Raw genomic sequence first — 12,703 nt, 5'->3', positions numbered from 1 at the left:
GAGAGCTTTTCCCTGAAGGCCAGGAAGAAGACAAGGATGTCCACTCTCACCACTTTTGTTCAACATAGTACTGGAAATGCTGGCCACAGCAATCAGATTGGGAAAACAAATAAAAGACATCCAAATCGGTAAGGAAAAAGTCAAACTTTCACCATTTGCACATGACATGATACTATATACAGAAAGACCTAAAAACTCCACCAAAAAATGGCTAGAACTGATAAACGAATTAAGTAAACTCTCAGGATACAAAATCAACATACAGAAATCTGTTGCATTTCTATACACCAATAATGAAGCATCAGAAAGAGACATTAAGAAAACAGTCCCATTTACAATTACACCCAAAATAATAAGATACCTAGGAATAAACCTAGTCAAAGAGGTGAAAGACCGGTACTCTAAAAACTACAAAACACTGATGAAAGAAATTGAAGATGACACAAACAAATGGAAGGGCATACCATGCTCATGGATCGGAAGAACAAATATTGTTAAAATGTCTATAGTACCCATAGGAATCTACACATTTAATGCAATCGCTATGAAAATACCAATCATGTTTTCCGCAGAACTGGAACAAACAATCCTAAAATTTGTATGGAAACACAAAAGATCCTGAATAGCCAAAGCGACCTTGAAAAAGAAAAGCAAAGGTGGAGGCATCACAATTACGGACTTCAAGTTATATTACAAAGCTGTAGAGATCAAAAACAGTATGGGACTGGCACAAAAATAGACACACAGATCAATGGAACAGAATAAATAAACCAGAAATCAACCTACAACCAACTGGTAGATCTTTGACAGAACAGGAAAGATTATCTGGTGGGAAAAAGAATGTCTCTCCAACAAATGGTGTGGGGAAAAGCAGACAGCAACATGCAAAAGGACGAAACCGGACCACTTTCTTACACCACGTGCAAAAATAAATTCAAAATGGATCAATGACCTAACTGTGAGACCCCAAACCATAAAAAATCCTGGGACAGAACACAGCCATAACTTCTCTGAAACTGTCTCTAGCAACATCTTTTTAGATATGTCTCCAGAGGCAAGGGAAACAAAACCAAAAATAAACTACTGGGACTACATCAAAATGAAAAGGTTCTGCCAGTGAAAGAAACAATCAACAAAACTAAAAGACAACCTATGGAATGGGAGAAGATATTTGCCAGTGGTATATCCAATAGAGGGCTAGTGTCCAAAATATATAAAGAAATTTTAAAATAAAATCCCCAAAAGCAAATAACCCAATTAAAAAATGGGCAAAAGACATGAACAGACATTTCTCTACAGAAGACATGCAAATGGCCAAAAGACACGTGAAAAGATGCTCACCATCACTTATCATCAGAAAATGCAAACCAAAACTACAAGGAGATATCACCTCACATTGGTCAGAGTGGCTAAAATCAACAACACAAGAAACAACAGTTGTTGGAGAGGATATATGGAAAAAAGGAAGCCTCGTGTACTGTTGGTGGGACTGCAAACTGGTGCAGCCACTGTGGAAACCAGTATGGAGGTTCTTCAAAACATTAAAAATAGGACTACCCTATGATCCTGCAATCGCCCTGCTGGGTATTTACTCAAAGAATACAGAAACACTAATTCAAAGGGATACATGCATCCTTATGTTTATAGCAGCATTATTTACAATAGCAAGATATGGAAGCAGCCCAAGTGTCCATCAAATGATAAATGGGTAAAGAAGAGGTGGTATGTATGTATGTGTATATATGTACACACACACACACACACACACACACACACACACACACACACTGGATTATTACTCAGCCATAGAAAAGAATGAAATCTTGCTATTTGCAATGACATGGATAGAGCTAAAGACTGTAATGCCAAGCAAAATAAGTCAGTCAGTAAGACACCCTATGGTTTCACTCATATGGAATTTAAGAAACAAAACAAACAAGCAAGGTGAAAGTAAGAGGGAGAGAGAGGAAGACAAAGAGAGAGAGAGGCTACTAATTACAGAGAACAATGAATGATCTGATAGTTACCAGAGCGGGGCTAGGATGGGGGGATGGGTTAAATAGGTGATGGGAATTCAGGAGTACACTTATGATGAGCACTGGGTGTTGTATGGAAGCACAGAATCACTAAATTGTACACCTGAAACTAGTATTATATTGTATGTTAACTAACTGGAATTTAAATAAAAATTTAAAAAACAAAATAAAAATAAAAAGTAAAACATCAAACAAACATAAACGGAAAGAGCCTCATTGACCTGTGGGACATTATCGATTCACCAAACCTACATATAATTCGTGCCCCTGAATAATAAAAAGGGAGCAACGGACAGGAAAACATTTGAAGATACAATGGTAGAAAATGTTCCAAATATGAGGCAAAGCAAAACCTCACAGCTCCAAGATGGTCTTTGAATTTAAGACCCACCAGAAACCAATTGCCTTGAAAATAAAAATAAAGAGAAATTCTTAAAAGCAGGCTGAGAAAAATTAAGGCACATCACAGAAAAGGGAGCAAAGGTAAAAATGACATCTGTCTGCAAAAATAAAACATGGAATGATCAGGGCATTGCTGCATAAATTTGTTTGTCATTAATGCAGACTTTAATACAATAGAATTAACTTGATCTGCATGTGCTAACCTGTTCTGTGAACGTAGAAAGTTGCAGAAAATTGTGAAATGTATGATGCCACTTTGACCAAAAAAAAAAAAAAAAAAAAAAAAAAGAAAGAAGAAAAAGAAAACTACTCTGGAAAATGTCAACCTGTTTCTATACATTTGTATGAGCCTGGTTTTATAGATTTTTATGAGCTTGAGAGAAATGTAAAGAGAAAAAACAAAAACAGACAATATTTTTTTGTGTAACCCCAGAGTCTGGGATTGGTGGAGGTTGTTTCTGGAAGCGGATGAATTGCCAACCGCTATTCATATATAAACTGTTCCACCTGTTTTAACAGCATATTTGTGTATATATATATATATATGCTGGTTTTGGGTATATTTGTGGTTCTGATAAACCAAAAGGAAGACATGTAGTGAAGAATAACACAGTGGTCACCAGTAGCAATTCTGGAATGAGACTGTCTTTCTTTGAATCAAATCCCAGACTCTGTCCCTTACATGCTGTGAGACCTTGGCAGGTTATTTAAATACTTGCTACCAAAGTTTTCCCAGGTGTAAAATGAAGATTATAATAACACCCATGTCATAAGTTGTTATAAGATTAAATTGTTTAATGATCAATTGCTTGGCAGCCATTTAGTGTGTGTGTGTGTGTGCGTGTGTGTGTGTGTGTGAGAGAGAGAGAGAGAGAGAGAGAGAGAGAGAAAGAGAGAGAGAGAGAGACAGAGAGAGAGACAGAGACAAAGAGAAAGAGAAAGAGAGGGAAAGAGAAAGCAGGAGAAGGAGGGAGTTTGATGCATAAGTCAACTATAAATCAAACTCAAATGCAGCATACCTTTTAGAAATTAACAGAATAAGGTAAAAGGGAGGATTTGAACTTGATACTAGGATTAATCTCCTTCTAGTGGCCCAGCCTGCACTCAGTGAAGAAATGTGGCTCTGTGGTCAACATTATTGGAGATTCATTGAAAGGTAAAAGGCTGTCTTGCTTTTTCAAAGCAGAAAAGACTTGATTAGGTTTCCAGAAGTGGATGTAAATGATTATGAGTCTGATTAGAAGAGAAGACATAAAGGAGGAAAAGAAGTTGAGGGAAGGGAAGGATAAGCATGGCAATATACTCATTTTATAGAAAATCAAGGTAAACTGACTAAGGTATATGCAAAAATCTGAGGGTTACAGATATTATTTAAAGTTAACTGGAGTCACCAATAGAGGAAACAAAAATCAAAAGAAGGTATAAAAACCAAGAGAGAGTGAGGGCAGACTGAAGACACCATGAGTTAAATTCTCCTCTGTAAGCAGAATGTGGTCACTTGATGATGTCTGAAGTTGATGAATTACTGAAATAGCAGATTAAGCACTTTATCTAGATGTAAGAAGGTAACTTCCAGAACAATGGAAACAGGAATTGTTAAAATGGTCTACCCTGGAAAGCACAACAAGGGGTTGAGAAGTGATGGGGTCTCCAACCTTTGCTTTCATCATAAGCTCTTTTGTACTTTCTGGCCATCACTATTTTATTTATCATGTGCATGATTTCCTTTCGTTTCTTTTTTTTCCATTTTTCTTTCGTTTTTCATTCTTTCTTTTTCTTTTCCTTATGTATTTATGTATTTATTTATGTATTCATTTGGAGATCAGGGTAGGGGGAGAGAGAGAGAGAGAGAGAGAGAGAGAGAGAGACCCCAAGCAGGCTCCAGGTTGTCAACACAGAGTCCGACGCAGGGCTCAATCTCACAAACCATGAGATCATGACCTGAGCCAAATTCAAGAGTCAGATGTTTAACCAACTGAGCCACACAGGTGCCCCTTCTTTTCCTTTTTTATTTAAAGATGGTTTTTAAAAGATGGTGTGTATGTTTGGGAGAAAATCCCATGGTTAGCTGTCATGACCTTAGCAAGACTTTACCATATGGAAGGAGATTTCACTTTACATTTATTATATAGATTGGGAACTTAAATTGCTCAACAACTCATAGTATTGAGAATCAGCTACTCACACATCCATAACCCATAAATGTGTCGCAGCATAATTGTGAATGTTGAAAGCAGTGTTCCAGAGATGTCACGGAGACATCAAAATACATTCAGTATCCTACAGCACTTGGAGGAATGTATTATCTTACAGTAATTTATGTTCAAAATGTCCCCCAAAAGGGTGCTTGAAGGGATGCATAGCAGTGGAGGGAAACTTCACTCATGACTCAATACCCTATATTGCTGAGATAGTATTATCAAATCTTCTGGGTGGTGTTCTTGACGACAGAAAAATGGCATGCTTTCATGCGTTGACTCGTGAAGTCCTTGGAGCTCAGGAAGAGTAAATAGATGGAATGTAGAAAGTTTCTAAGCCCAGGGTAACTGAATGAGGGTATAAGAAAAGTGAGCTCAGGCTGGCAAATCAGGCAGTTGCGTAGAGTAAAATCCAGCTCTAAGCTGGACTGTCACTCAGAGGATCAGACTCGCTCTGAACTGACACTTTGCTCCTGGTTAGAGAGAAAAGGCCAGGCTTCCTTGGACATCAGAAAGGAAAGACACTGGGCCTTCAAAAACGAGCTAAACAAGGATATCCTCAAGATGGAAGGAAGTGACATTAATAAGGAATCTCTTGTGTTGGGCATTGAATGCATGCCAGGCACTGTGAAAAACATTGTCCATATATTATCACTTTTCATCCTTATAACTATCCCCTTGTATGGATGAAGACGCCAAAGCTAAGGAAACAAATGAAAAAGGTAAAGGAACTTGAACAAGGTAAGCACAGCTAGGAAGTCATGGCCTGGGGCATATCTATAGGTATATTTTTGTAAAATCATGTCTGTAAACTGCCTAAGATCATGACAATGAAGGGCATTAGTTAAAATTGTCAGCATACCTTGGAAGGAGAATTGATTCCCAGGGACAAAAATACCTGAAACACTATATAAAAATCATCAGTCAAGAGAGCCCTTGTTCTTGGCTTCTAAGTGGGGCTGGGGCAAAACTACTTGTTATAAAGGAAATTTCCTAAGAACCTGAATTAGAGTTTCTGAAATTCAAACTCAGAGCACATACTGAGGTTCCAAGTGGTTAAGTGTTTTGCTCTGGGATTCTGCCTACAAGTCCATTTGACTCCAAGGCCCATCTTCTTTGAGGAATCTAGGCCCAGGAATTTAGGACTATACAATAACTGGTGGGAGTATAGGCTTCTTCATTTCTCATGACCATCCTGAGCCCAAATATATCGCCAGTTATGTTCCCTTTTTGCAGACCTTGTCTGCTTCTGAGGGACAAGGAGCAAAGGGTCATCAAAGAAATGCTCGACCTCAGGGAAAGAGTGAGGGGTAAGAGGAGAGAAAAAGAAACAAGAGGAAGAAACTGAAGACTTGCTTGTCTCTTGCCTTTAGTTACACCCCGAAGTGACTTAGGCATGTGCCCTATTGAGGTTGCGGGAGGTGGGCCGGGGGACAGAGGGGAATGCGGTTGGGTAGAGTTCCAAAGGGGATGGCAGCTATGTTTTGGGTTTTTGTTGTTGTTGTTGTTTGTTTGTTTGTTTTTTCATCCTAAGTGACGTGTGTTTGAGTGAGCGTTCTGTGACCCGCTGTAACTTTCTGTATGTTAAAAACCTGTTCATGATTTCAAAAGTATAGAGAAAGACAGATTGGGGTAGCCAGAAGCCCCCAAAAAGAATCAAGCTTGGATCCTGGAGCAGACAGTCAAGAGTATTCTGAGAAGTCCCACAATGATCAGGATATAGAAAAGTGAGAATGGGGAGGGTGGCAAGGGCTGAGTCATGCAGCTCATTATATTTAAGCCATATTGAGGAGTTTGTACTTTAGTCAAAGTGAAATGGGGAGACATTCTGGGGTTTTGAGTAGCGGAGGCAAGAAAAGCCATTTATTTTTCGGAAAGATCAGTCCGGCTACTGAATGGAGAAGGCAGTTTGGTGGAAGCAGGCGACCAGTTAGGAGGCTATGTCAGAGCCCGTGACAGAGGTAATGGTGGACTCCAGTTGATTTGGAGAGGTTCAAGCGGTGTTTGGAAGTAGAGGTGATACGAATTGCTGAAAGACGGGAGAGTGACCAGAGGAAGATGTGGGAGAGGAAGGAAATAGGGGTGCCTCTTCATTTTTGTTTCATTTGAATACCTGGATGGGTGGCTGTGCTATTCGTGGAAGGAGCAAAGTTAGGCAGAGTAGGAATCGGGAGGTGAAAGAAGTTCAGGAGTTCCATTTTTGGCATTTAAGGATGAAATGCCTATGGGACATCCAGGTGGAGATGTCAAATAGGCAGAAGGATAAGTATGAGATCACAACCTCATATCTTCCCACCTCCCCCCGCCCTCCGCCACATACACAAATGGGACCAGGTACTGTTTCCTTCTCTGCAATTTACTTTTTCTCACTTAATAATAGCATATTTTGGAGGTCCCCCTAAATCAACCCATATGGACATAATTCATCCTTGCTTAATAATCCATGCGTAATAGTCCATGGACTGGCTACACTGAAATGTCTTCAGTCATTTCCCAAATGACGAGTGCTTGCTTTGTGTTCTAGTTTGCCCAATGTGAGCCTTTCTGTGATAAACATGCTTCTGCATATGTCCTGATGTCCTGGGACTCTTATTTCTATAGGCCGGATTCCTACTCCATCCCTGCCCCACACATCTGTCTTCCTTAACATTTCACTTTGTAAGGATCCAAAGACCGTTTGCTAAATGTGTTGTATTTATTCAAGACAATATAATAATCATTGTTATGATTTGCTAAATAACAAGGGCACATCCAAACACTTTCCAATTCTTCATAAATAAAAGCCTAAGGCTGCTTTTTTGTTGGCCTGTGTCTCATAATTATTTTCATTTGTAGGAATTTGGGGGGCAGTGTGAATTGACAGAAACAATTTCCCTACCCCAAAATACAGTTATGTGTTCATTGTCTTTTCCCTGGGCATCCTTCCTGTAGCTATGCCAATGAGAAATTCATGGGAAGAGACTTCTTTATGTAGATCACTGTTTTTGGTCTTTTTATTCATTTTTGTACGTGGAGTTGATCTGTCCCTCTCCCCATTGGTACCCCCATCCCCTACCTTCTTCCGTTCTTTTCTACTCTTTTCCCCTGCTCTCTGAACTGCATCCCCACTCCTTTCTATTTCTTCCTCCTGATAGGAAGAAGGAAGTGAGCCATATGAAATGGAAGACCATAAGCAGAAAGAGAAGCTAAACCCTAGCACACAAAGTCTTTGCTGTGCCTCTTTAAACCAACCCCCATGCACGTGCAGTGAAAACAGGACCTGAGTGAGGACACTGAGGCTGGGCCATGCAAGTCAGGTTTGGGGCCAGCCCTTTTACCACCCAGTCCTTCTCAAACTCTTCCCCTGGCTTATCATCCTCAACTGAACTTCTAAATGTTGGCATGTCTCAGGGAATAGTCTTGCACCTTCTTCCCTTCTAGCCCCGTTCCTGTTGCTGGAGGCTCAGGGGTCTAGGGATTGTCTTCAGGTTTGACAGGCTTGGGGATTTGCTGGACATAGCATGACTTCTTCAAACCTCTTTGTCCTGCTTTCTTACTGATTTCTGTTGGCTCTGTGGGCCAAACTGTAATCAAAGCTAGAGGAAGAGATATTGTGGAGCCCTGGTCCTTCAGTTGGTCCCGCTTGACATTTCTGTCTCCTAACAACGGGTGGAGAAGTTGTTCTTGTCACCTGCATATCCCCTACCCCTCAGCAATCATGGCTTCCCCACTTGGCCTCTGCCTCCTCGGGCCCCTCTTGGATGGCCACCTGGAATGGTGAGGCACAGCTCATCTGCCTCCTGCCTACAAGCAACCTAGACCTCCAAGAGATGGCTCTTAACAGCAGTGACAGTGATCACCTTGGTCAAACATCGGCTGTACAGCGTGTTTTTCCTACGCCTCTGTTCTTTTCCTTTGTTCGCACTAGCCTTGTCTAGGGGCGATGGGCTGGATTTTGCAAGCTGGCAAGGCATATGTCTGTGTGTCTGCTTCTCAGCCACCTTGGGATGATTTCTTGCCAGCACTGGGAAAGTTCGCACTGCCTCACACCCCACAGTGACTCGGTCAGTTCCGAAGGCTCAAGGTTGTTCTGTCATGTGCAACTGCCTAGGTCCAGCTAACGCTGCCACCACAGAAAACGGCTTTATTTGCCCAAAGAATGTGGATGGGCAGGAATGAGGGGGAGGAGACAATATGTGCTGGGCAGATGAAATCCCATGGCCACCATAGTCCAATCACATAGCGGCACCTATAGCCCTCCGCTGGCATTCTGTTATTTGTATGGGCAGCCTGAGCTTTAGTGGAGTGAGATGCCCTGAGGGAAGGCACTGTGGTTCAATCGTTTTTATATCTGACCCCAAAGCCCACACAGTTCAATGCCTGGCTCACAGTAAGTGAGAAACTCCTATTTGTGGGGGAAAGGGGAGACAGAGGGAATGGTTGTTCTATCTCTTCTGGAGCTGGTCACATCTGACTGTCTTCTTTTTGTTCTCTCATCTCTGTCTTAGTTGTGTGTAGGGGAAGGCACATGCACACTTATATGTGCATTGATGGGTTGTTTTTGCCCAGCTTTATTGAGCTATAATTGACATATAGCATTGTATGAGCTTAAGGTGTACAACACAATAATTAGATGATAGATAGATAGATAGATAGATAGAGATATGAACAATAAGTTTAGTTAACATCTGTCACCTCACACTTACACATTTTTTTCTGGTAATGAAAACTTTTAAGATCTACTCTCTTAACTGATTTCTGTATTGATATTTATTTTGTACTCTGAGGATCCAATCACACCCACTGATTGCCTCCTTGAACGTGCTGAGTGGTGCCCATGGACTTGGGTGCAGAGTCCAAGCACCTTAGCTTGCTTTTCAGGGCTCCACACCTTCTAGCTCCATCTTCTGCCATATGCTCTCGGAGACCATGAGCTCTGCCCACACCAGATTATTAGGCATGACCAGAAGTGCCTTTATGTGTGCTAGCATGCCACAGGGCCTTGTGCACAATCAGATCCCTCTGTTTGGAATGTCTTCCTTCCTGTCTCGACATTGGTTCACATTGGGGGTTTCATCTTCTGTGCAGCCTCACTTGACTCCTACCAGGAAGAGTTAGTGGCAGGGTCCTCCTTTCTGGAGCAAGTGGGACCCTAGCTTCTGTTATACTCTACTCTCATGGTTGCTCACTTGTCTATCCCCTCAGCATTTGGCCCCCTGTGGCCTCTCTGTTCCCACAACACACACAGCTCACCTTTTCTCACCCCACCCCACACCTCCAATATATCAACACTCACTGCTCACTTATCACATGGCCTGTCCCTTAGCTCCCAGTGCCAAGTACTTGATAAGGCTTTCACAAATATTACCTGATGAAGTGGCACCAGGCACCTCATTCTAGAGATTTTGGGTTTTGGTTTTGTTTTGAACATGGATGTGCATTTCTTGATTCATGTTAGTAACCTTAGCACCTCGAAGGCAGAGCCAAGAATGAACAAGTGCTTGGCTCTGGACCAGGCCCTGTCCCCAGCCCAGGGTATCATTGAGGACAGCACTAAGGACAGGGTGTTCTCGATTCCCCCACTGTCAGGCCGCACCTATTGAGGCTGGGTGTGTGGGAGGAACTGGGGAGGGGATGTGTGGAAGAACCCCATGTCCCTAGTTCTCCTGTAATCTGGAGCAGGGACAGGGTTTCCCACCCAGACTGTCCATTACCAAGGACAAGCCCCAAACCAGCTTATGTGTCCTGCTTGCCAGACCCTTGTATCCCTAGGGACCAGCACAAGCTCCATAAATATTTGTGGCATGGCATTATCAATGAATGAATACATGTCCTTGTGTTCTTTATTCCCTCTTTTGCAAGTGTTGCAGACGAGGGAAAGAGCTGGGAAAGGGGGAGGGATCTCTGAGAAAATGGGTCAGCAGGCTGCAGGGGGAGCTTGCCCCACTGGCCCCAGGTCCTGCTCAGAATAGGTGTTGTTTCCTTGGTGGCAGCGATGTTGCAAAGTGTGTATGAGGTGAAGTGGGGAGAACCCTTGAATGTGAGAAAACCATTTTTCTCGGCTTTGTTTAGGCCGGGCAAGTGTATTCTCAATGCCACCCACCCGTTCTTGCAAGGCACTTGATTTAATCATTTAGATGTTCTATGGGGGGTGGGGGGGAGATAAAACAAAACCAACCCTCTAAATCTAAACCGTATTTCCCAGTCCACAGTGGAGCCCTTTCCCTGGCTTCCTCTTCATAAATATCCAGGAACCTGAGAGACTGAAGACTCTCCCCGCCCCCACCCCCAGCCTCAGGCTCCCCCTCCCATCCCCGCCCCCTCCCACCGCCCGCGGCCCCACAGCCCCGCAGCAGCCACAGGGGGAACCAAAGAGACAGAAGCCTTCCCAGCTGCCCGGACCACAGACGCCAACACCCCCCGCCCCCCACCACACGCCGCCTTGCCCGCCCGCGCCCCGCACGCTAGCCCACGACCGAGAGGCGGCGGCAGCAGCAGGCTGCAGGCTGCGGTGACTCGCACCGGTGCGCTCCTGGCAGCGCTTGCTATCCCAAGTGACACGGACTGGCCCCGGGTCCCCGGCCCCAGCTCCCGCTCGCGCCACCCGCCCTCCTGTCCTTTCCCGCCTCTCTACCCCCCAGCTCGCGGGAAGGGAGGTCGCGGCAGCGGCCTGGAGGCACCGGCGACCGTGGCGACAGCGGCGAAAGTGGCGGCGGCGGTGGCGGCAGCGGCTGCGGCGGCGGCGGAGGCTGCGGCGGCGACCGTGGCGGAGGCTGTGGCGGAGGCCTCCGTAGCGGAGGCGGAAGCAGATGTGGAGGCTGAGGTGGAGGCCGAGGCCTCAGTAGAGGAGGCAGTGGCAGAGGGCACCCGGGGGGAGGTGGCGGCCGCCCCGGCAGAAGGGAAGGAGGCGGGGGCTGCCCTGGCGGCAGTGGTTGTGGAGGCTAGCGCGGCTGAAGCTGCCTGCGCCGCCGCCGCCGCCGCCGCCACTGCAGCAGCAGCAGCAGCGGAGGCTGCGGCGCCCTCCTTGGGGGAGGCGGCGGCGGAGGTGGCGGCGGCGGCTGCAGCCGCGGATGCAGATGCGGGTGCGGGGACCAGCAGGGTCTCCGAGGGGAACCCAGACTTTCCTATGGCCTCGCTGTACGTGGGCGACCTGCACCCTGAAGTGACAGAAGCAATGCTCTACGAGAAGTTCAGCCCGGCCGGGCCCATCCTTTCCATCCGCATTTGCAGGGACAAGATCACCCGCCGCTCGTTGGGCTACGCGTACGTCAACTACCAGCAACCGGTGGACGCCAAGCGGGCCCTGGAAACCCTGAACTTTGATGTCATCAAGGGCAGGCCCGTGCGCATCATGTGGTCCCAGCGGGACCCCTCGCTCCGCAAGAGTGGGGTGGGCAACGTCTTCATCAAGAACCTGGGCAAGACCATCGACAACAAGGCGCTGTACAACATCTTCTCGGCGTTTGGCAACATCCTCTCCTGCAAAGTGGCCTGCGACGAAAAGGGGCCCAAGGGCTACGGGTTTGTGCACTTCCAGAAGCAGGAGTCCGCAGAGCGGGCCATTGATGCGATGAATGGCATGTTCCTGAACTACCGCAAAATTTTCGTTGGGAGATTCAAGTCGCATAAAGAACGAGAAGCCGAAAGGGGAGCCTGGGCCAGGCAGTCCACCAGTGCTGACGTCAAGGATTTCGAGGAAGACACCGATGAGGAAGCCACCTTGCGATGAAGACATGCCAGGAGCCAGTCAGCCAGCAGAGCCAAATCTTGGCTCCCACCCGGTTTACAACTCCCCTCTTTGCCCCCTAACCCACCAGCAGTGTATTGTATTGTACTGGGAGTGCAGGTCTCTCTCTCCTCTCTCTCTCTCTCTTCTCTCTCTCTCTCTCTCTCTCTCTCTCTCTCCTCTTCCCCCTCTCTTCCTCTCTTCCTCTTTCCTTTCATCCCCTCCTCCTCCTCTTCCTCCCTCCTTCCTCTTCCTTCTGTCTTCCCCACCTCTCCCTTCCCCCCACACCCACCAAGGGCGTTGTGAATAATCTTGCTAATCTGTGCCACTTGATAGATTATAGGCTGCCTTTTCTCCTTGTG

The 12,703-nt window shown here is 45.4% G+C and overlaps 1 protein-coding gene across 1 annotated transcript; it reads left to right on the top strand.

Annotated features, from left to right (window-relative positions):
• The first annotated feature begins 11,726 nt into the window (after nucleotides 1-11,726).
• Nucleotides 11,727-12,502, top strand: LOC124525455 (polyadenylate-binding protein 1-like 2). Its single transcript, XM_047097828.1, has one exon. The coding sequence runs from the start codon at nucleotides 11,742-11,744 to the stop codon at nucleotides 12,342-12,344; it is 603 nt and encodes a 200-aa protein (XP_046953784.1). The 5' UTR covers nucleotides 11,727-11,741; the 3' UTR covers nucleotides 12,345-12,502.
• Nucleotides 12,503-12,703: the final 201 nt, after the last annotated feature.

This window comes from Lynx rufus, unplaced genomic scaffold (assembly GCF_022079265.1).
Source record: "Lynx rufus isolate CCGP_SWC_20201006 ecotype Redwood Valley unplaced genomic scaffold, mLynRuf1.p SCAF_42, whole genome shotgun sequence".
Taxonomy (NCBI): domain Eukaryota; kingdom Metazoa; phylum Chordata; class Mammalia; order Carnivora; family Felidae; genus Lynx; species Lynx rufus.
The sequence above is the reverse complement of the archived record's forward strand: the minus strand, read 5'-3'. Positions and strand labels throughout refer to the sequence as shown.